Below are 24,392 nucleotides of genomic sequence, written 5' to 3' on the forward strand. Positions count from 1 at the left end.
TCCTTATCCATAAAACAAGGATGCTGCCAACTCCACAGGGTTGCAATTAGTCATGCAATCCACGGAAGCCCAGGGCCTGGCACAAATGGGAGCTGACAAAAGAGGTGCTCCAGAGAGGAGCCTCATCTGGGGCCTGGCCTCCTCAGCCCAAAGCAGGCAATGCCTTCAGCTTCCTACCTGATGTGTATAAAACGTAAATATTCACAAGCACACACACCCAACAGCAGCAGGCACTGCTCCCTGACTCAGCGTTCTCCCCTGAGGCCCTAAGTGCTTCCCTCTGCTATCTACTAGAGTAGCAGGTTCTTAGGGGTTCCTTAAACCTCAACAGAGCCCTCAGTGTTAAGTCCCTGATTCTGCTGGGCACTCCAGATATGAAGAAGAAAATGCTTCTCCCCCGCCCCAGAGAGCTTTCCCCAGCTAGTGCAGGATGCAGGCTGGTAAACAGAGCACATGATGATGACCACGGGATTGGCGTGGTCCCCAAGGTCTCCCTGCAGAGCTCCCATTGCTCTTCTCTCTTAGGCTCTTTTTTTTTTTTGAGATGAAGTCTCTCTCTTGTCACCCAGGCTGGAGTGCAATGGCACGATTTTGGTTCACTGCAACCTCCACCTCCCAGGTTCAAGCAATTCTCCTGCCTCAGCCTTCCTAGCAGCTTGGATTACAGGTGCTCACCACCATACCCGCCTAATTTTTTGTATTTTTAGTACAGATGAGGTTCCACCATGTTGGCCAGGCTGGTCTCGAACTCCTGACCTCAGGTGATCTTCCTGCCTCAGCCTCTGAAAAAGCTGGGATTCCAGGTATGAGCCACCATGCCCAGCCTCTGTTAGGCTCTTTTGTTTGCAAGGAATGGACTTGGCCAAGGCCTCAAGTGACAGGCCTCTATTGTTATAACAATAGTACCGCGACACTGATGACATTTGTGCTGGAGAGGCTGCGCTGGCTCCTGGACCCCAGCTCCATGCCTCACCACCTGCTCTGGGCCCTGGCAGGCTGACCGCTATGTTTTATAACCACCTAACAGCCTCGTCCTTTGGCCTCCAATTGGATTGGCCTTTGGGGGTCATGGACAGGAGATTAGAACGAGGAGAAGACTTGAGAGTATGTATCCTTTCCACCCTTGCCCTGTAAGGCCAGGCTGGCCCAGCTGCACTCTTGACCAGACCCCCACAGTTCCTGCCCTGTCACCCTGTCTTGAGGCTGCTGGGTGTCTCATAACTACTTCCTCCCTTCGCCTCATCAAGCCTAGGCGTGCTAAGGACTTCTCAGCCAGTAATAGCCCGGGGCATTCCACCATCCCTGGTCCCTTCATCTGACCTATACCTTTGAAAACAGTCTCTCACCCACTCCTCAGTTACTCAATTTGGGTGTCCTGGCCAGACCCAGCCTGCTACCTGCTTATAGAGGGCTTCATAGGCACCAGGCCCTCCTCTGCATCTTATGTCCATTAACTCATTCAAGCATCACAACAACCCTATGAAGTAGACACCAGTAATAGCCCAGTTTACAAGTGAGGAAACTGAGGTCCAAAATGCTCAATTATTTACTCAAGTTTACATGGTGGGAAGTAGTGGGGTCAGGCAGTGTCTCTGCTGACCCTCCTCCCTGTTAGGATATGTATGGGAATAGGAAAGGGCATGTCCATTTTTGCTTACTGGAGCACAGGACCAGCCACACCAGCAGGTTTCTGGCACTCTGGAGTGTAGTTCGGACACGGAAAGCTCACCCAGGCCTCCCTGGGGTCCAAAGCCTCACTATCTCCCAGCCACTGGTGTTGCCGCTTGTGTGTGGCTCAGCCGCACTCCGTCTGCTTCTGCTGTCAGCACCCTGCTTCTCTCTGCTCTCCTCCCATCCTCACTGCTTCTGCCTAGCATCTGCTCTCTGTGTTCTTTAATTTCTACTCCTTACCAACTACTGCTGACTCGAACTCCCTAAGAGGGACCACTTGATTCGGCCAGCCACTAGACTACTTTAAAATCACTGGTTGCGGCAGGGCGCAGTGGCTCCCACCTGTCATCCCAACATTTTAGGAGGCTGAGGCAGGGATTACTTGAGGTCAGAATTTCAAGATCAGCCTGGGCAACATAGCAAGACCCTGTCTCTACAAAACAAAAGTAACTGAGCACAGTGGTGTGTGCCTATAGCTACTCAGGAGGTGGAAGGATCACTTGTGTCCAGGAGTCCAAGGCTGCAGTGAGCTATGATCATGCCACTAAACTTTCAGCCTGGATGACAGAGCAAAAACCCATCCCTGTATTAAAAAAATAATAATTAATTAATATCTAAAAAGTCACTGGCTTGTCCCTGAGTCAGGCGGTGCATGGTTACCCAGTGGGAATGGGGGTCGGTAAAAGACACCAGCAGACCCACTACAGGACTGTTTCATGGCAAAGGAAACAGGCACACACAAGCAGGATATTGTACATCCTGCTCCCAGGCAGAGGTAGACACATTCTCACGGGAGGTAGGGGAGTGGATATACCCTCCCAGTCCCTCCCAACTGTTCTGGAAGCTCTGGCTGCATGCTGGCTTTCCCTAGTAACAAGAAACTGATGCAAAACAATCCTTCCACATTACCATGAGACTAGATGAGGCAAGACTCAGTTTCCCAGGAGCACCCCAGCAGACTGGAGCCCCTGGCCTGCCCCAAGTCCATTCCTACAGGCATCCACTGGCCAGCAGCTACAGCTAGGATGAGAGGGCCACCTAGGGCAGAAGGACAAACCAGACTGTCAACACAAAAGGAGCCACTGAGGGCCCCTTCGTTGACCTCTCGGAGTGGAGCAGGCCCCCAGGTCTTGACAGCCTCCTCTACAGCACATTCCTTAGGTACCCTCTGCTCCAGTCTCCTTGAACTTCCCACAGTTCACAAACATACCGAGTTCTTTCATTACTCTGCGTCTCTGCCCAGACCCCTCTGTCAGCCCAGGTCTTTTCCCGCTTTATCCTGTAAACTGCTTCCTAGTCATCCTTTAAAAGACGCTCCTGAGGAAACCTCCTCGACAGCCCAAGCCAGGTCAGCTGTCCCGTCTCCTGCATTCTTCCCTCTTGGTTCTCTGGAACAGCATTCACCTTGTGATACACTTTTGTTTTCCTTTCCTTCTTCTTTTTTTTAGCTGTCTATCCTCTCTCTTAAACCAAGAACTCCTCAAGAGCAAGGCCTGTGTCTGATTCCTTTTTTTATTTGGGGGCCCTTCCCCAGACCAGGAACATGCTAGATGTTCCCCAAGCAAGTGTTAAACAACTAGATAGATGAAGAGCAAGAACCATCCTCAGAAAACAGCAAATAGGGTGGTGGCTGTTGTTTCCCCAAAGTGCACAGAGCCTGAGACAAAGCTTAGATGGAGTTTGTTTAGGAAAGGCTGGGCATGGTGGCTGGCCTCTGGGACACCTAACAACACTCACTCTCTGATTTGTCACTACTCCCAACGGTCTGAGAAGCCCTTCTCCATCTCCTCCTGACTCTGGTGGCACACCTATATGAAAATCTGCCATGGTTGCTGTCTTTGTCCTTTTGTGGTAAATTAGATTTTCTTGAAGAGTCAAAGATCAAAGTCAAGATGAGAGATTAAGATTTATTTTCTTATGTGAGTCATAGCCTGGATCACCAAACAGAGTTCACCAAATGTTTTGAGCAGCGATGACACGACTGAGACAAGATTATGGAGTTCTGGTATGATGTTTAATTAAAACTCTTCGTCTGATCAAGGGCACTGTCACTGTTGGTGACAATGTAAATTACCCATCACCCAGAAATTCTGCCTCTGGGAATTTATCCTAAGACACTAATAAAGAATGTGGGCTTACTCTTAGCTACACGAATATTCACCAGACTGCTCTTTAAAAAAGCAAAAATTTAGAAACAGCTGAAATTCCCAAAAGAAAGGGATGAGTTTAAAAAAAAAAAAAAAAAGATTGATGTAGGGCTGGGCACTGTGGCTCACACCTGTAATACCAGAACTTTGGGAAACTGAGGCGGGTGGATCACCTGAGCTCAGGCATTCAAGACCAGCCCAGGCAACATGGCAAAACCCGGTCTGTACTGAAAATACAAAAAATTAGCAGGGCATAGTGGTGCATGCCAGGGCCTTTAGTCCCAGCTACTCAGGAGGCCAAGGTAGGAGGATGAGGCCAAAGTTGTAGTAAGTCAGATCACAACACTGCACTCCAACCTAGGTGACAAAGTGAGACATCGTCTCAAAAACATTTTTAAAAAGTTAGGTGTTCCATGCTGCCGTAAATGTATATATATGCACACATGCACACACACATATATATCCTACTACGATATCAAGTTAAAGAATCTGTAGTATTCCCCAAGTTAATATTGGATGGATGGGATTATGAATATTTTAGATGTTCTTTTAGCATGATTTTCCCATTATGAGCATGTGCTGTTTTTATATTACAGAAAAATAATAAAGAAAATTCACTGGCTCGGGGTGCAGTTTAGAGTCCCACTGCTCAGGCATAAAGTGAGCATAATTTTCAATTTCGTCCAAAAGACATTATCCAGCTTCTCCAGTGGATGCACAGTACTGCAAACTGCTGGGGACACAAAGGTGAAGATGGGGTATGGGCCCTGCCCCTGAGGGACTCCTGCTGAGCGAGCCTACATATACCTCAACAGAAACGCATTGGACATCTCAGGGAAGCCTAGAATTTGAAGCACTCCTGGGCCTCCCAGAGACTAGATATTGCATTAATGTGCTTTTTACGGCAGCACTATACTAGTGGACGCTTCCAAATGCCTCTCATCGGAGGACCCGGCTCACAGGAGAAGCTAAGTGCGCTCACGAGAGCTGGTGTGTGGAGTGAACAGCACGTGAGGAAATGGTTATGTGACATCTTTATAGCAGGCACATACAGGCAGGATTTTTTAAACACTGCAGCTATCCTTCCAGTACGAATACTCATCCGATAGAGTAATAATACTTCCCTCCTGTAGAAGAATGCTACAAGACACTATATTAAAGGAAGACATTTCACTTACTTTGATACTAGACATTCTCTATCACCTTGTCTGAATTTCAAGTGTGCTGATTTTCTTCATTTCAATTGCATGTTGCCCCCTAGTGTTCATCTATATTATTACACCCTGTTGTAATAGGTTGAAGGTGGAGAGGAGAGAGGTCTGGGGAAATTAATGTACTGGGCATGGGGATAGAACTGTCAAAAACACACAAACAATGGACACTTAACTGGTGAAATGTAATGTGCGGTACTATTTTTTTCTGTAACGATAAAAAATGTTCTTGTTTTGGGTTGGAATAATGACAGCTAATATTTATTTACTATGTGCCAGGCACAATGCCAAGAGTATCACAAGTATTAAATAATTTAACCCAGCCAGGCATGGTGGCTCACACCGTGCCCGGCTGGGTTAAATGATTTAATGCTTGGTAATCCCAGCACTTTGGGAAGCCAAGGCGGGAGGATCACTAGATCAGGAGTTCGAGACCAACCTGGCCAACATGGTGAAACCCTGTCTCTACTAAAGATACAAAAAAAAAAAATTAGCCTGGCATGGTGGCACGTACCTGTAATCCTAGCTACTTGAGAGGCTGAGGCAGGAGAATCACTTGAACCCTGGAGGCAGAGGTTGCAGTGAGCCGAGATTGTGCCATTGCACTCCAGCTTTGGCGACAGAATGAGGCTGTCTCAAAACATAAAAGAAAAAAGTCATTTAGCCCAATAGAAGAAAGAAGACATAGTGGTTCATAGATCAGTAGGGTGATTATAGTTTAGAATAACCTATTGTATATTTCAAAGCAGCTAAGAGAATAATTCAAATGTTTTCAGCAAAAAGAACGAACAAGTATTTAAGGTGGTGGCTATCCCAATTACACTGATATGTTCTTAACAAGTTATATGAATGTATCCAATTATCACATGTGCCCCTAAAATATGTATATCTATTATGTATCAATAAAAAATAAAATTCAAAAAAATTTCATGCAAGAATCCAAAGAGGGGAGAACTATTAGCTGCTCTGCACATGCGCAGCGCTTCATTGTCACAACAAACAAAGCAAAATCAGGGAACAGAGTGGCCAATGGACTACACAGCAGCATGCCTAACTTTTGTGTGGCCTCTGCAGTACACACCTCCCCCATGACTCTCCATCTGTGAGAACTGACCATTGCCATGGTTGGAAACACAAAGAGAATGTGAAAGACTACTACCAGAAATGGATGGAAGAGCAGGCTCCGAGCCTGGCTGACAGAACAAAGACTGCATCTCAACAAGGAAAAACACCTCCAACTCTGCTCTCTGCTCCTCCTCCTGCAGGGGCGATGATCCAACCTCCCCCTAGTCTCTTCCTGTTCCTTACCAGGTATGATGCCAGTATCCCATCTGGGGGACCCTCCCATGATGCCAGTGATGGGCCCCCCTCCTCCTGGGATGATGCCAATGGTATGTACTCCAGGAATGAGGCTGCCCATGGGAGGGGATATGGTTTGGCTCTGTGTCCCCACCCAGATCTCATCTTGAGTTGTAATAATCTTCACTTGCCATAGCAGGGGCCCAGTGGGAGATAACTGAATCAGGGGGATGGGTTTTTCCCATGCTGTTCTCATGATAGTGAATAAGTCTCGTGAGATCTGATGATTTTATAAAGGGGAGTTCCGCTGCACAAGCTCTCTTGCTTGCCACCATGTAAGACATAACTTTGCTCTTCCTTTGTCTTCTACCATGATTGTGAGGCCTCCTGAGTCATGTGGAACAGTGAGTCCATTCAACCTCTTTCCTTTATAAATTATCCAGTCTCAAATATGTCTTTATTCATATCACGAGAACAGACTAATACAGGGGGCCACAAGCCAATGATGTCTGGGCCCCAATGGTAAGTCCTCCCACAATGGCGCCCACTTGGCCCAAATGACTCGACAAGACAGCTGAGAATAGAGGGGAGGCCTTTAGATCAGTTTTATATTACTTGTTCTGCTTCACCAGGAGATCATAGTACTGTGACTCTGGGTGTTTTCTTAACAGCATGGCAAAGAAGACTTGCTCCTCCCTCCTCTCAAAGAGAGAATAGTATTAGAGGGGAGGAGTGGAATCAAAAAAAGTGCAGTTTTCATTCATATTGTGAAATGTGAAAATAAAGTTATCTCTTTTAGTTAGAAAAGAAAAGCAAAATCAAGGGGCACATGATGAACAGAGAGAGGAATATTAGAATGAAGAACACACGCAGATGGCAGGGTCAGCGCTCTGTGCTGCTGTTACATTAACTGTTGTTAATAATATCTGGATGAGGTGCTGTCAAATTACCCTCAAAAGTAAACCATTTCCTTCTCTTTTTAAAAAACAGCTTAATATTAAGATATATAGTTCACATACCATACAATTCACCCACTTGAAGTATGCAACTCTGTAGTGTTTAGCATGTTCACAGAGATGTGTAAGAATGCCACAGTCAAGACATAGGAATGCGTTTACACTATTGGTGGGAGTGTAAATTAATTCAACCATTGTGGAAGACAGTGCAGTGATTCCTCAAGGATCTAGAAATAAAAATACCATTTGACCCAGCAATCACATTAGTGGGTATATACTCAAAGGATTATATATCATTCTATTATAAAGACACATGCGTATGTATGTTTATTGCAGCACTGTTCACAATAACAAAGACTTGGAACCAACCCAAATGCCCATCAATGATAGACTGTATAAAGAAAATGTGGCACATATACACCATGGAATACTATGCAGCCATAAAAAACGATGCATTCATGTCCTTTGCAGGGACATGGATGAAGCTGGAAACCATCATTCTCAGGAAACTAACACAAGAACAGAAAACCAAACACTGCATGTTCTCATAAAATCATGGATCCAAAGAGATATGCAGAAGAGCGATTTATCAGAGAGAGAAAGAGAGAGAGAGAGAACAGCTCCCACGCTGTGGTTGGAGGGGAACCCAGGGCGTTTAGTATGTTCACAGGACAGCCTTTCAGACTCCAACCTCCTGGGTCCAGATATCCATGACGCAAACTTCTTCCCGGCTCTTTCCCCCAAGATATTTCCTACATGTGAGGCTATTACCCTTCTTGCTAGGACTTTGAGGCTCTTGGGGTGGCAGTCCAGGGACCCTTCAACTCATAAGTGGGAGTTGAACAATGAGAACACATGGATACAGGGAGGGGAACATCACACAGTGGGGCCTGTCAGGGGTCAGGGACTAGGGTAGGGATAGCATTAGGAGAAATACCTAATGTAGATGACAGGGTGATAGATGCAGCAAACCACCATGGCACATGTATAGCTATGTAACAAACCTGAACGTTCTGCATATGTACCCCAGAACTTAAAGTATAATTAAAAACAAGAATGCCACAATCAACTTTAGTTATCACCCCTAAAAGAAATCATAGGTCCATTACCAGTCACCCGCCATTTCCCCAAACTCCACTGATTCTGGAAAATCATGAATCTACTTTCTTTATAGATTTGCCTGTTTTGCCTATTCTATATTTCACACAAATAGAATCACACAATACACACATGGTCCTTTGTGACTGGCTGCTTTCCTTTAACGTAATGTTTTCAAGGTTCATCCATGTTGTAGTATGTAGAAGTAATTCATTTGTTTTTATCACCAAGTAATATTCCATCGTAAGGATGTACTACATTTTAATTATTCATTTATCAGTGGATGAATGTTTGGATTCTTTCTACTTTTTAACTATTACAAATAATACCGATACAAACATTCATGTACAAGTTTTTGTGTGGATATATGTCTTCATTTCTCCTTCGTGGAACTGGAGCGGAATTGCTGGGCCATATGGCAACTCCATGTTTAACATACTGAGGAACTTCCAGTCTGTTTTCCCAGAGTAGCTGTGCCATTTTCCATTTCCTCAATAGGGTATGAGTTCCAGTTTTTCTGCATTCTTCCCAATACTTGTGATTGTCTTTTTGGCTACAGCCATTTCAGTGAGTGTGAAGTAGTATCTCACTGTTTTGTTTTGCATATCCCTGATGGCTAACAACGTTGAGCATCTTTGTGTGTAAAATCACTTCTTAGGAGGGCCATGAATGAAGCTGGAAGCCATCATTCTCAGCAAACTAACACAGGAACAGAAAACCAAACACCATGCGTTCTCACTCATAAGTGGGAGTTGAACAACTTGGACACATTGAGGGGAACATCACACACCAGGGCCTGTTGGGGGATGGAGGGCAAGGGGAGGGAGAGCATTAGGACAAACACCTAATGCATGAGGGGCTTAAAACCTAGATGACAGGTTGATGGGTGCAGCAAACCACCCTGGCACATGTATACCTATGTAACAGACCTGCACATTCTGCATATGTATCCCAGAACTTAAAGTAAAATAAAAATTAAAAAAAGTATCAGAAAAAGTCACTTCTTTTTGATACTCGTAATACAATAGTCACACGGGCCACGCTGGTATAAACTACTTTTTCTTTTGTTAGCATTCTAAACATCTCAGGTAAAACTGTGTGTAAGAAACAATAAAAGAGATGGAGTTGAAAATGTTGAAGATGGCAAGTCATTAATTCATTTATTTGAGCCCCTGTTAGAGACAAGAGATGGTGCTGGGAGCAGGGCAGACAGCCACACAGGGAGATAGCCTCATGTGTAGGAAATGTCTTCGAGGAAAGAGCTGGGAAGAAGTTTGCCTCACGGAAACCACTGCCTCTGCCCTTCTTGCTAGGACTTTAAGGAACTTGGGGGTGGCAGTTCAGGGACCCATGCCCATGGTGCCCTCAGGCTTATGCCTATGAGGACCTCCTACAGTATAAATACACAGGGCCAGTTCCCTTAGTCCGTTGTGCTAGGTTATGTCCTAACAGAGCCAGAGTCTATCAGTGGGTACTGGAGGCTATAGGACATTTTGTTTTCTGTCACCTGCAATTTCCCAATCCAAATGAGTGGTGCCAGAATCCGATGATACACAATTTGTCTTGCCTAGGATCGGCTCTCTGTACAGCAGAACTTCTCCAACTAGAATACCATAGTCAGATCTGAGCCGAGGCTCAAATGGTTAATTACAGGCCCCACAACCCTAGGGCATATTCCTAGAATGGAAAGTGGGGTGGAGGAGAAGGCCTGGGTCCCCGGCCATCCGCTCCCCTCTTTAAGACCGTTGTGCTTAGACGCCCTTCTCAGGCAGTTTGTCCTTCTGGGGCAGTTTTATGGTCAGGCCTACGTTAATTAAACTCCTGCTGGGGAATATTGGCACCCATTGACCAAGCCTCACTGGCCTAGTTCTTCAAGGACGTGCCAGTACATACAAGGCCACTAAGCCTGGCAGTCCCCATGTCCTTAAGGTGGCCAAAAAGGACATTAGACAGTGAGGGTGTGCCCATGCCGCCGGAAAGTGTGATTGAACCAGGCAGGTGGCGGGGGGGGGGGGGGCAGAAAATGATCACGCATCTAGGCCACAAGGAAAACCGCAAGGTGCTGTAACTGGGGGATGCCCGGGGGCTAGCAGTTGCAAGGAATAACCAGGGATGTGGGCTTCCCTGTGTTCAATTTCAGATGGGTGCTGCTCTTCCCAAGGCAAAATCACCCTTAAAGTATATCCTGGATAACTGGGACCAATTCAACCCACAATCTTTGAAAAAGTGGCTCAATTTTTTTCTGCCAAACAGCGTGGCTGTGATACCCTCTGCCAAGTGGAGAAATCTGGCCTCCTGAGAGAAGTATAAATTATAACAACCTCTACAATTAGACCTTTTCTGTAAGAGAGAAGGTAAATGGATTGAGATCCTCTATGTGCAAGTTTTCTTTTCTCTAAGGGATAATCCTCAGCTATGTAAGGCTTGTAACCTCTGCCCTACTGGCCCCTCATCAGGACCACCCCCATATCCAGGACTCCTTGTGGCTCCTCCCTCCACCCATGCTGACCAGGTCTCCTCAGCTCCCATAACCCAAGAGGAGTCAGGGAAGGCTAAAATGGCCAAGGCATCTCAGGCTACTAGGGTGCCCCAGCTCTGCCCCCTATAGGCAGTAGGAGGAGAATCTGGCCCAACCAAAGTATATGCTCTTTTTCACTTTCTGACTTAAGTCAAACAAGGTGGACTTAGGAAAATTTTCAGATGACGTGGACAAGTACATAGATGTTCTGCAGGGCCTGGGTCAGTCCTGTGAATTAGATTGGAATGATATCATGTTATTGCTTAGTCAGACCCTAACCAGCAATGAGAGAGAGGCTGCTCTAGCAGTGGCTCAAGAGTTTGGGGACACCTGGTCCCTTAGTCAAGTACATGACCAAATGATGCCAGAGGAGAAGGATAGATTCCCTACAGGTAGGCAAGCAGTCCCTAGCATGGACCCTGGCTAGGATCCTGACTCAGAACATGGGGACTGGAGTTGTAGGCACCTATTGACCTGCATACTTCAGGGATTAGGCGAACTAGGAAAAAGCCCATGAACTATGCAATGCTATCCACCATAACTCAGGGAAAGGAAGAAAACCCAACAGTCTTCCTTGGACGATTATGGGAGGCCTTAAGAAGGTATACTCCCGTTACCAGACTCCATCAGCTAATACTAAAAGGCAAATTTATTATGCAATCAGCAGCAGACATTAGGAGAAAGCTCCAGAAGAATCATTACTAAATCCAGCAACCTTGGTGTTCTGTAATAGAGACCAGGAGGAACAGGCTGAAAGGGACAGGAGGGACAAGAAAAAGGCTGCAGCCCTAGCCATGGCCTTCAGGCAAGCAGACCCAAGGGGCTCAGAAGAGGGAAAGGCTTGGGTTAGCCACCAGTCTGGCAGAGCTTGCTACCACTGCGGCCTACCGGGACACTTTAAGAGAAACTGTCCCCAGAGGAACGGACCACCTCCTCATCCTTGCCCACTGTGCAAAGGGGATCACTGGAAGGCACACTCTCCCAGGGGAAGAAGGTTCCCAGGGCTTGAGGTAGCTAACTAGATAACCCAACAGCAGGACTGAGGGTGCTGGGGCAAGCGCCAGCATAAACCATCGCCCTCACCGAGCCCCGGGTAAAGCTAACCATAGAGGGCCAGGAGGTCAATCTTCTCCTGGACACTAGTGCGGCCTTCTCAGTTTTGCTTTCCTGTCCTGGGCAGTTGTCCTCCAAGTATGAAACTGTCCAAAGAGTGCTAGGACAAGCAGTCTCCCAACATTTCTCCCAGCCCCTAAGCTGTAACTTGGGAGACATGCTCTTCTCTCATGCCTTCCTCAATATGCCAAAAAGTCCCACTCCCTTACTAGGGCAGGACCCGTTAGCCAGAGCAGGAGCCATTATCTACATGAACGTCAGGAAGGAAATCCCTCTCTGCCCATTATTTGAAGAAGGAATTCATCCCAAGGTTTGGGCAATGGAGGGACAATTTGGGCGGGGAAAGAATGCCTGCCCAATCTGAATGAGGCTAAGAGATCCCACCTCTTTTCCTTACCTAAGACAGTATCCACTAAGACCGGAAGCCAAACAGGGGCTACAGGATATTATAAGGAACTTAAAAGCTCAGGGTCTAGTGAAGTCCTGAAACAGCCCTTGTAATACTCCAGTTTTAGGAGTACAGAAACCTAATGGACAGTGGAGGCTAGTGCAAGATCTCAGGCTTATTAATGAAGCTGTGATCTCTTTATACCCAGTTGCACCCAGCCCATAGGCCTTGGTCTCTCAAATACCAGGAGAGGAACAATGGTTTACAGTCCTGGACTTTAAGGATGCCTTTTTCTGTGTTCCATTACATCCTGACTCCCAGCTTCTGTTCGCCTTTGAAGACCCTTTAGACCAGAATTCTCAGCTCACCTGAACAGTGTTACTCCAGGGCTTTCGAGATAGCCCCCACCTGTTTGGCCAGGCTCTGGCTCAGGACCTTAGTCATTTTTCACATCCAGGTACTCTGGTTCTTCAATTACAGATGACTTACTTTTAACTGCTAACTCAGAAACCCAGTGTCAGCAGGCCACCTAGGACCTCCTAAACTTCTAGCCACCTGTGAATATAAGGATTCCAAACCAAAATCCCCACTTTGTCACCCCTATGGATTGGCCTACATCTCATAAACTCTCCTTATCTGTGGCTTACTGCCTAATTATACATTTAACAGCTCTCCCCTTCTCCCTCTGATATTATCAACCCCTCAAGTCATATGGTGCTTACAGTTCCCTGGGTCACCAATCTACCTCAAACTTCACTTGTGTGAATTCTACTAACAACTCCAATGCTTCCCTATGCCAAAACCGGGCTGCATTATCCCCAGGCCTCAACTGCCTAGCACCAGGCTTATTCTTTGTGGCACCTCAGCTTACCGCTGCCTGAACAATACCCCTGGGGAAATATGCCTCCCCTCCTTCCTAGTGTCCCCCCATGACAATCTACACTGACTCTCAGGTGCAGAGTCTTCTCTTGCCAAGGCCACGCCATACTCAAACCCCAATTATTCCTCTCATAGTGGGGGCTGGAATAACAGGAGGACTTGGTACTGGCATTGGAGGAATGACTACCTCTACTCAGTTTTACTATGAGCTATCTCGGGAGTTAGATGATGACAGGGAAAAGGTTGCTGATTCTCTGGTAACTCTGCAGAAGCAGCTTAACTCTTTAGCTGCTGTGGCTCTTCAAAATAGAAGGGTCCTGAATCTGCTAACAGCAGAGAGACGAGGAACCTGTCTCTTTTTAGAAGAACGCTGCTTCTTTGTAAACCAATCAGGTATTGTCTTAAACAAAGTTAAAGAACTCAGGGACCAGATCAAACGCAGGGCTAAAGACCTTCAAGAAACAGGATCGTGGAGCTTAACACTGGCTGTCCTGGCTCTGCCCTCTTCTACGCCCGTTTATAACCATTCTATTATTGCTGGCCTTTGGGCCTCTCATCTTGAACCTTCTTGTCAAATTATTCTAGAATTGAGGCCATGAGGCTACAAATGGTCCAGCAAATGGAACCCTGGATGTCCTTGGCTCATGAGTTCTATCCTGGACCTCTGAATCGACCTGCACTCCTGGAAGGCTCCCCTCTGGAGGAAACCTCAACTGCAGGGCCCCCTTCTATGCCCCAATTCAGCAGGAAGTAGTTACAGAGTGATCAACACCCATGTCCCAACAACAGTTGGACTTTCCTGTTCAGAGGGGGAACGGAGGGACTGTGTTAAAGAAACTTCTCTTCCCAGGTCCACTAGGTGAGGCATTTCAAATGCAGGAATTTCCCAGCTCCCTCTGGCTCTTTGGGCACCACCTCCACGCCTCCATCTGGAGACCAGAGGGGTGGGTTTCAAATAGTTTCCCAGCTCCCGGGGCTCTTTGAGCACTGACTCCACATGGGCCAGGTAAAATTCTTTGTCTGATTTTCCCATGTGTGGGAAAGCCAGGTGGGGCTCTTTTGTCCCAAATTCCTGCTGAAAGCTCTGGGAGGAGGGGGCTCTGTAACTCAGAGATGTAGAACAAGTAGCCAATCTGGTATCAGAGTCAAAGATCAATCACTCCAGAGGAAGTTTGAAAGAATTCCTCTCATTGGACAAAAACATGAATGGGGAGGGAATAACTCAAGGGTTAAAACTTCAGCTGCTCCTTACCTGAACGGATTTCCCACTCTGGGTTCCCCTCCCACAACAGCGTGGGAGCTGTTTTTTTCCTCTCTCTCAATCTGTCTGTCTAATAAATCGCTCTTCTGCAAAACTCTGTGGGTCCATGATTTTATTCCAACGGTAAACTCACCACGCCTCCAGGGCCCCCTCCCCCAATCTTCAGGGTTAGAGGGGCCAAAAACGTACAAGCTGGGTACAACCCCGGTAACAATAGGTGGAGATAAGCTTATTTAGGGAAAAGGTGTGGATTTACAAGAGAAGAGAACTCAGGGATGAGGCATGAGTCACTGCAATATGTAAAGGTTTCATCAAAGAAGATTAGCCAAGCAGAAGAGCTAAGGAGGGAGACTAAAGAGGTAGGATGAAAACTGCGAGTTATTCAAGCCAAGAGATGAGACATGACATGACATATGTTTCAAGGAGAGAGGGATCCACAATACTGGAAGCTGCCAAGAGGAGATGTACAACATGATGACCAAAAAATCTCCATCAGATTCAGCACCAGGGACATTATGGTGACCTTAGCAGCAGTGGATGTGGCTGAACAGTGGGAGCTGAAATCAGCCTGGAGTGAGGTGAGCACTGTGGGGGAGGTGAGAAAACAGATAATACAAGTGGTCAACTTCATCAAATCTGACGTGTCAGAAAAGGGCAGAGAGAAGGAAGTAGCAGCAAGATGTCTGGTCAAGGGAGGGCTGCATTTAAGATGGCAAGATGAGGAGTGTTGAATGTAGACGAGAAGGATCCACTCTATTGGTAAGAACAGGAAGATGAAGATACAGAGACAGCATAGCTCAGTGACAAACAGCTCGGCTGCTGGAGCTAGACCATTTGGGTTCAATTCTGGTTTCTCCGCCTGCTGCCTGTTGGACTTAGGGCAGGGTATTTGGCCGCTCTCTGACTTTGTTTCCCCATCTGTAAAATGAAAAAAAAATGGAACTATTGTTATAAAGTTAAACAAGAGAAGGTATCGAAAGGGCTGAGGTGTGGATGGAGCCACTTTGCTGGTGTAGGATTCCAGAGCCACATCAATTTTCCCCTCTCACCTGAGCTTTGTCCTTAGAGACACTGTTCTCTTTTAACTTCTTACCACAACTGGACAGTTCTTGACTCAAAGGGGTTTGCAATGGGCTAAACATCTGTGCCCTCCCAAAATTCATATGTTGAAATCCTAACCCCCACTAAGATGGTATTAGGAGGTAGGATCTTTAGCAGGTAATTAAGTCATGAGGGTAGAGTCCTCATGAATGGGATTAGTGTCCTTACAAAAGGAACTAGAGAGAGCTTTCTCACTGTCTTTGCATCATGTGAGATAAAATGAGAAGAAAGCAGCCTGCAAACTGCAAGACGGCCCTCACCAGAACCTGATCATGCTGGCACCCTGATTTATTTCCCACAGCCTCCAGAACTATAAGGAATAAACTTCCATTGTTTATAAGCCATCCAGTCTATGGTAATTTGTTATAGCAGTGTATTAGTCTGTTCTCATGCTGCTAATAAAGACCTATCCAAGACTGGGTAGTTTATAAAGAAAAAGAGGCTTAATGGACTCACAGCTCTACATGGTTGGGGAGGCCTCACAATCATGGCAGAAGGTGAAGGAGGAGCAAAGGCACGTCTTACATGGCAGCAGGCAAGAAAGCAAGTGCAGGGGAACTCTCATTTATGAAATCATCAGATATTGTGAGACATATTCATCGTCATGAGAACAGTATGAGGGAAACTGCCCCCATGATTCAAGTATCTCTACCTGGCCCCACCTTTGACATGTGGGGATTATTACAATTCAAGGTAAAATTTGGGTATACAGCCAAACCATATCATTCCACTCCTGGCCCCTCCCAAATCTCATGCCCTCATGTTTCAAAACCAACCATAACTTCCCAACAGTCCCTCAAAGTCTTAACTCATTTCAGCATTAACTCAAAAGTCCACAGTCCAAAGTCTCATCTGAGACAAGGCAAGTCCCTTCACCTATGAGCCTGTAAAATCAAAAGCAAATTAGTTACTTCCTAAATACAACGGAGGTACAGGCATTGGGTAAATACACCCATTCCAAACGGGAGAAATTGGGCAAAACGAAGGGGTGCAGTGGCTCACGCCTGTAATCCTAGCACTTTGGGAGACCAAGGCAGAAGGATCACTTGAGCTCAAGAGTTCAAGAGCAACCTGGGCAATATAGTGAGACCTCATCTCTACAAAAAACTTTTTAAAAATAAAAAAATTAGCCAGTTATGGTAGTGCATGCCTGTGGTCCCACCTACTCAGGAGGCTGGGACAGGAAGATCGCTTAAACCCGGGAGGTCGAGGCTGCAATGAACTATGATTGTGCCACTGTACTCTTGCCTGGGTGACAAAGTGAGACCCTGTTTCAATAAATAAATAGAAGCACCACTTTTTAGAGGAAAAGCCTCTCAAGTCTTCTTCAGATTTAAGGTCTTCCATTTCATCAGGGCATTCTGGATGGGTAGTTTTAAGGGAAGGGCCTTTCTGACTCAGCCTGGGTGTCCCAAAGACTTCAGCGCCAGAAAGAGCGACTTTTCAGTCCAGGCAGTGTCAGCTATTTGTCTGAAACAGCATCTAACTGCCCAGAAGCCATCCTGACCCTCTCTAGGACATGCTTGCCCATAAAACTAGTAGAGTTTGAACCAACAGTTACTTCTCCTTAAGTGAGATCCAATTCCCTGAATGCTTCAGGGACAGGACTGGGTGGCAGCCACAATCCCACCTGACCTTCTCTTCTCCTGCCTAGGTCTCTTGGCTTTTCTATCTATTCAGATTCCTCGCCTGAACTTTTGACACAATGATTGGAGTGACCCTCAGTATCTAACATCAAGACACTTACCCAAGTTTTCTCTTGAAACTGCATCTCCAACTCATTTCCACTAGACTGGATTCTCTATGCTTGAGAAAACAAGAACTGCATGGGACAAGCCACCTGCTGCTTGGGACATGACCTCCCTGGGCCTTGCCTCTGTCCCTGCTAGTGCCACATTTCTTGTTTCCTTCACACTTGGGCTCCTTCCTGTTTTTCTAGTTGTGTTCCCTAATATTCCATTTGGGAATGATTTTGATAACAAGGAGTTAAGGATCACCTCTCCCCCTTGCCTGCTAAATGCAACTGAAATTGGAAACAACCCAAACTCAACTAAGTTGCAGATGCCAATCATCAAAAGTAAAACTTATAGATTCCATCCATTTTTAGCAATTTCCTCAGAAGACATAATTTTTTTCTTTTCTTTTTTGTTTTTGTTTTGTTTTTGAGACGGAGTTTCGCTCTTATTGCCCAGGCTCACTGCAACCTCCACCTCCTAGGTTCAAGCAATTCTCCTTCCGCAGCCTCCTAAGTAACTGAGATTACAGGCATGCACCACCATGCCCGGCTAATTTTGTATTTTCAGTAGAGACAGGATTTCTCCATATTGGTCAGGCTGGTTGCAAACTCCTGACCTCAGGTGATCTGCCACCTCTACCTCCCAAAGTGCTGGGATTACAGGCATGAGCCATCGCACCCGGCCTGACATAATTCTTTTCAAATTGATCTTTCCGTTTTTTAAATTCCATTCTATAGCTAATACGGGAATTCAGTTACATAAAAAATTCAGTCTCTTAAAATTAAAAAAGGGAATCAAATAAATCATGCTCCATCTTGCCTGAAAAATCAAGACCTACCTATATTCATAAAATTCTCACAAAGTATGAATTATAAGCTATAAAAAGCTATAAAAATATACTGCACACATCTTTGTGATGTAAGCACACAGTGAAATCTGCTAATCAGTGATGCTTCAAGTGAGGAGAATTAACTGGCTTTCCAAGATATTCTATTGGGATTAAAAGAAAGCAAGCAAGCAGGTATTAAATCAAAAGTGAAGTGATTATATTCATCTATGTTAAGTAGTTTACCTAGACTACAGTGATCCCCTCAATAATACAATGGCGAAGGATTCTAGTATCCTGCAGCTGAAAATGTAGAGTTCAGTTATATTATTGTTATACACATTCCTTTTCATCAACTCATAGAAGCAAATCCAATACAAGCTAGTTGAGCACAAGATACGCTGTTCTTAAAGTCTGATCCTTGAAACAGTTACATCAGCATCATTTGGAAAATTGTTAGAAACAGATATTCTCAGATCTGTCCCAGACATACTGAATCAAAAATCCAGGGAAGGATAGGTGCGGTGGCTCACACCTGTAATCCAGCACACTGGGAGGCCAAGGCAGGAGAATCACTTGAGGCCAGGAGTTTGAGACTAGCCTGGGCAACAACTTAAGAAGACCCCCATCTCTCAAAAAATAAAAATAAAAAATTACCCAGGCATGGTGGTATGCCCCTGTAGTCCTAGCTACTCAGGAGGCTGAGGTAGGAGAATCGCTCGAGCCCAGGGAGTTCAAGGTTATAGTGAGCTATGAAAGTGCCATTGCACTTCAGCACGGGCAACAGAGCAAGACCCTATCTCAAAAAAAAAAAAAAAAAAAAAAAAATCTGGGGGGGCTAACACTCAGCAATCTACATTTTAATAAGCCTTCGACATAATTCTGATGCATGCTCTAGTTTGACAACCACCACTTGAATTCATCTTCCTTTAACACAGAGAACTATCAGGTGTCCCTCCTCATGTGTGAAGCCGTATTGGTGTCTCCTCTGAGCTGGGCTTGTCCCATTAGCCCACTGTGGGAATGAGATGTCATTCTTTACCTCTTTTAACCAGGGTCCATCATGGAGACTGATAAGTGTTCCCCAGGGTCTATTCTACTCTTCTTCCTACCATTACAGTCACTGGCCACCCCTACACGCCGTCACAACTTTTAATACGCTTATTAATATTTAAGGCAATTTTTTAAAATACGCAAACGACGTTGGCGCCTGATTTTGTAAACAAAGTTTCACTGGAGGTTCCGGCAAGCATCTGTCCACTCAAAAACCAGACTCCGGCATCCGCCATACCAAGTGGCACTGCGGGTGTCCGTCGCTAGAAGCAATTCCTCCACCCCAGTTTAAAAAAAAAAAAAAAAAAAAAAAAAGAATGAATGGGAGACGAAGAAAGAAAAGATGGTTTCGCCGCAGGCTGCCAGGGGCCTCACAGACGCCGGAAAGTAGGGACAGAAAGAAGCTTGCGGTGGCCCCCGCCCGCCCCCCGCACCGCAGTCCACACGGCTAACCGGGTCCTACCGCTTTAAATACGGTAGGCTCGGGGGGCGCGAGGCAGGCAGTTGCCCCGGGAGACCGACGCACAACAGCGGCGCGCGCCCGCGGGAGCCCACGGGGACGGCGGCCACGCAGCTGGCTGTAATCCCGCCTCCCGCCAGCCATGGCTCACTTGCGCTCGCCTAGCGGCTTCGGAGACCCGAGGGAGAATGACCAAAAGGAATCAGAGGAGGGGTTAGAGGAGGAGGAGGTGGAGGAAGAGGTAGAAGAAGTGGAGGAGGAGGAGGAGGAGAAGGAGGAAGTGGAAGAAGTGGAGGAAGAGGAGGAGGAGGAAGAGGAGGAAGAAGGGGAGGAGTTGGTGGGGGAAGAGCAGGAGTTGGAGGCCCCAGAGACGTTCAGCGATGAGTACCTCTGGAAGGTCATGGACATTGATGACTACGAGGACTTCCCAGACGTGCGTTCCCGCTTGGCCAGCATCGTCAGCCCTAGCCTGAGCTCGACGCCCGAGCCCAGCCACAGCACGACCAGCACCGAAACGCCGAGCGCGAGCCTGCCCTCCAGCGCTTCCTCCCATAAAAGTACCGCCCCCGGCCCACCCCTTCCTCGAGGGCTTTCTAGTCCCCAGGGGGCATCTGGTCCACCCACTCCTGTGCCTTTGTTGACCTCCGTTTCATGCCTGATTTTAAATGCATGCACCACTCCACACACCTAATCTCTCTCACGCTCTTGTCAGAGGCACTGAACTCGGCTGAGCTATTGTGATGATGCAAGATTTAGGATATAGACGAAACACTGTAAAAGTCGAACTTGGGCATTGCTGTATGGAGTGCTCATTTGTTTTTTTGTTTGTTTGTTTTGTTTTTTGAGGCTCAGTCTCGCTCTGTCGCCCAGGCTCAAGTGCAGTGGCTGCAGCCTCGACCTCCTAGGCTTAAGCCTTTCACCGCAGCCTCCCGGGTAGCTGGAACTACAGGCACACACCACCACGCCTGGCTAATTTGTTGTTGGTTGTTGTTGTTGTTATTGAGACAGGATCTCTTGTTGCCCTGGCTACTGGGAGTGCTCATTTTTATAACACTTTTGCGTGCGTTCACACCGCGACATCTCTCCCTCTCTCCCCTCCCCTACCTCTCTCTCTCCTTCTCCCCTCCCCTCCCCCCCCCCTCGCGCCTCCCCCCACCACACACACTTGTTATTTCCAGAGAAGTGCCTTAAGGGTGCTGTACTGTTAAAACAGTTCTGCAAAAAAACACAACTTCCTTTTGTGTTTAATATCCTATACTGAAGCCCCTCTAGCCACTTCCTTGAAAAAAAGAAAAAAGGAAGAGAAGTCGTTTAGAGTGGGTTTCTCAAGCTCTAGTATTGACACTTGGGTCTGAATAATTCTTTGTTGAGGAGGATTGGGGACTTTCCTGCGAGTTATAGGATGTTTAGCAGCACCCCTGTCCTCTACCCTTCGTACGCTCGAAGTATCCTTGCGATGATCAAAAATGCCTCCAGACATTGCTATGTGTTCCTGGGGGGCAAAACTGCCCTTTTGATTTAGAGGGAGTAGCTAATTTTTAAATGTTTCATTCATTCAACAGGTTTCCCTAAAATATTTCAGACGTTTAGAAAAGACATGTCTGAAATGGGTATAGATAGGTAAGAAAATGTTTTCAAATTTCATATTTTTTGAACCCAATAATGTTTACCTTACGCACAAACATGTTAGGAAGTAAAGTAAAATAATCCAGGGCATTTAAGACTTATTCAAAAAAAGTTTTTTTAAAAAAAATATACACTGGCAGACACTTTGGAAGAGATAATGGTTCCTACCTATCCCCAGCTCCTAGCTCTAGAGATTACATGTCCACTTATCAATGTAACATGAAAGAATAAATAATGTGCCAGGTGTACAACTGTTTAGAACATAGGCTTTTATTGGCTAAATGCAAGAGTGATCAGGGACACCTTTTGTGAAAGGGAAATAATGGCCTTTTTCCTCTCTCTCCTTTTTCTTGTTATTGCTATTAGCCTTCAAGCACTTTGACTATAATAAGAAGATAACAAAAATCTGGAACATCTTTGTAAATATTCCCTGAAATCTCACACCAAACCTAAGTCCATGATCTTGAATTACTAGTTAACCTAACTTTGCTTTTGTAAACAACTTTTAAACTCTTACGTTTAAGGAGAGTTGTTCTGTTCCACTTACATTTTTAAGTTTAATTCAATTTGTAATAAAGATAATGTATCCACGTGGTTTAAAAAAATCAAACTATACAAAGGTATAAAAGTGAAAACCTCCATGCCTTTCTTCACCTCTAGTCCCACTTAGCTTCTTCAGCTTTGTTTCCATTATAATTTTAAATAACATTTTCTTTTCTTGGTTTATCAATTTCTGACCTATGTATTGAATTCCCACCTCTCCACTTTGGTAGTTATATTATTTTTAGTTTTTCTAACATTTAGGACTTCAGGATATTTAAACTTCTTCTTGATTGATCAATTTTAGTATCATTGACTATTATGAAAAATTAACATATTTATGCACTTCCTCCTTCCATCTCTCTTCTCTCCTTTTTTCTCAATTAACAAACTATATACGATACATAAATTATATTAAAATGTAATATATTTACATAAATTTATTTACTTTGCCAAGCTTTATTATGCTTGTATTATGGTTTGTTAATTATAATTAAAGTGCTCTGGGTATAGGTTGATTATAAAAATTAAAAACCAATAAATAAGACTCATACCTCCATGTTAACAAACCAATAATATGATTGAATCCATGGACAAGAAAATATAATCCTATGTCTGTAAAACTTGTTAAACTTTTTGCTGGGCTCGGTAGCTGATGCCTGTAATCCCAGCACTTTGGGAGACTAAGGCGGGCGGATCATGAGGCCAGAAATTGAAGACCAGCCTGGCCAACATAGTGAAATCCCGTCTCTACTAAAAATACAAAAATTAGCCAGGCATGGGGGCGCGTGCCTGTAATTGCTTGAACACAAGAGATGGAGGATGCAGTGAGCCGAGATCGCCACTGCACTCCAGACAGAATGAGACTTTGTCTCAAGAAGATAAATAAATAAAAATTTAAAAAATAAACTTTTGACTCTCCGTTGTTCTGTCTACAGTTTTTCTGGGCTAGCCCACCAGCCACACTTTCTTGGTTCCCATATTGCCTTCTTTCTTTTGTTCTTTTTCCTTTTGCTGGAGAAACTCCTCAGGTGAATTTTTTACATAGGTCTCATGGAATGGTCAAATTTCTGAGTTCTTGCCTATCTCGAAATTTCTTCATTTTCTCCTCATATTTTGTTAATAATAAAACCTGGCATAAAAGAAGCGATTTGAAACCATTTCCCCTCAGAGCTCTGAAGACATTGCTTCATTGCCTCCTAGTAGCCAATACTGCTTCACCAGTCTTATCCTCAGACCATTCTGATACATGATTACTTTCTCCCCTTTTCTTCCTTTCTTCAGAGCTCCTCCTAGGTAGATCCTCCATCTTTAATAACGTTTCCTTTGTATTTGCAGTATCTTCCAGATTTTTGGTGTTTTTTGCATGCTACTATACAGCCCTTGTACAGAATTTTTTTATTGGAGGATTCATACTTACAATTTTCAAGAACCAGTGCTTGCTCTCTGATTGTTACTGTTCAAAATAATTTGGTTCTTTTTTGTATTTTGTTTTTATCTCTTTGAGGGTACTGTTTTAATATATTAAAGTTCTCCTTTGTTCTTTGTATTATTTTTTCAAAGTTGTTCTGTTTATTTCTGTTGCTTTTTCTCTTCAGTGTTATTGATTTTTCTTAAGTGACTGGTAATCCCTCATTGCCTATTTGTATTTATAAATGAAAGGCTGGTAAGTAGCTAGAATGGAATCCTTCCCTAGCTTTGTAGTTCTGTTTTCTGACGGACCTTGCACGGGAGAGTCCATTATGATTTTTGTGCAGGTGGGTGGGGCATAACAGCGTCACCTCCTGTGGAGTGTCTGGGCAGGGAGGAGTCAAGCTGGGTAATCCTACTATTACTAGAGTTAGGACAAGGACGCTTCAGTGTATGGTTGTGGTTATTTGTTTGTTTGTTTTTGAGATAAAGCCTTGTTCTATCTCCCAAGCTGGAGTGCAATGGGACGATCATGGCTTACTGCAGCCTCTACCTCCTAGGCTCAAGCCATCTTCCTGCCTCGGCCTCCCAAATAGCTGGGGCTACAGGCACAGAACACCACACCTGGCTAATTTTTAATTTTTTTGTAGTGACAATGTCTCACCATGCTGCCCAGGCCAGTCTCGAACTCCTGTGCTCAAGCTATCCTCCCACCTCATCCCCCCAAAAAAGATCTGGTGCAAACACGCTGTGCTTAAGTTTACTGAAAATAATGGAAGAAAATATTTCGAAGAAAATATTTCAAAGAAAATAGAATCAGTATTTTCTATGTGCCTTAATTATTTGATTTTTAAATGTCCTATATTTAGAAGACCTGCTGACAACTATATAGGTCTACTCAAACCTAACATTTTGGTCTAAATTTCAGAAATATGAATCACAATTTGTCTTCAGGAATTCCAATATCAGTACAAACAGAAGAAAGTTGGCTTCGAGATTTGTCTGAAAAAGCGCAATCAAGTGAGTAGTTTGGCTTCTTAGCTTTTGCTGGGAGGAAGGATTGCCTATTGGAAACAGCACAGGTGTGGAAGGCCAGTAG

The 24,392-nt window shown here is 45.1% G+C and overlaps 1 protein-coding gene and 1 long non-coding RNA gene across 2 annotated transcripts in view; one reads left to right on the plus strand and one right to left on the minus strand.

Moving 5' to 3' along the window:
* LOC116539996 overlaps window positions 1-20,246 on the minus strand; it is a 49,871-nt gene extending 29,625 nt beyond the window's left edge. Inside the window, exon 1 of the long non-coding RNA XR_004264259.1 lies at window positions 20,106-20,246. This is a non-coding gene — a long non-coding RNA (uncharacterized LOC116539996). The remainder of the gene's footprint in view (window positions 1-20,105) is intronic.
* Window positions 19,388-24,392, plus strand: part of ERICH6 (glutamate rich 6) — a 35,907-nt gene continuing 30,902 nt past the window's right edge. The window contains exons 1-3 of the mRNA XM_032263295.1: window positions 19,388-20,274; window positions 21,280-21,337; window positions 24,222-24,317. Of these exons, the coding sequence (XP_032119186.1) occupies window positions 19,860-20,274; window positions 21,280-21,337; window positions 24,222-24,317 (569 nt within the window). The 5' untranslated portion in view covers window positions 19,388-19,859. The remainder of the gene's footprint in view (window positions 20,275-21,279; window positions 21,338-24,221; window positions 24,318-24,392) is intronic.

Source organism: Sapajus apella, unplaced genomic scaffold (genome assembly GCF_009761245.1).
Source record: "Sapajus apella isolate SASKATOON/1434 unplaced genomic scaffold, GSC_monkey_1.0 scaffold4, whole genome shotgun sequence".
NCBI lineage: Eukaryota > Metazoa > Chordata > Mammalia > Primates > Cebidae > Sapajus > Sapajus apella.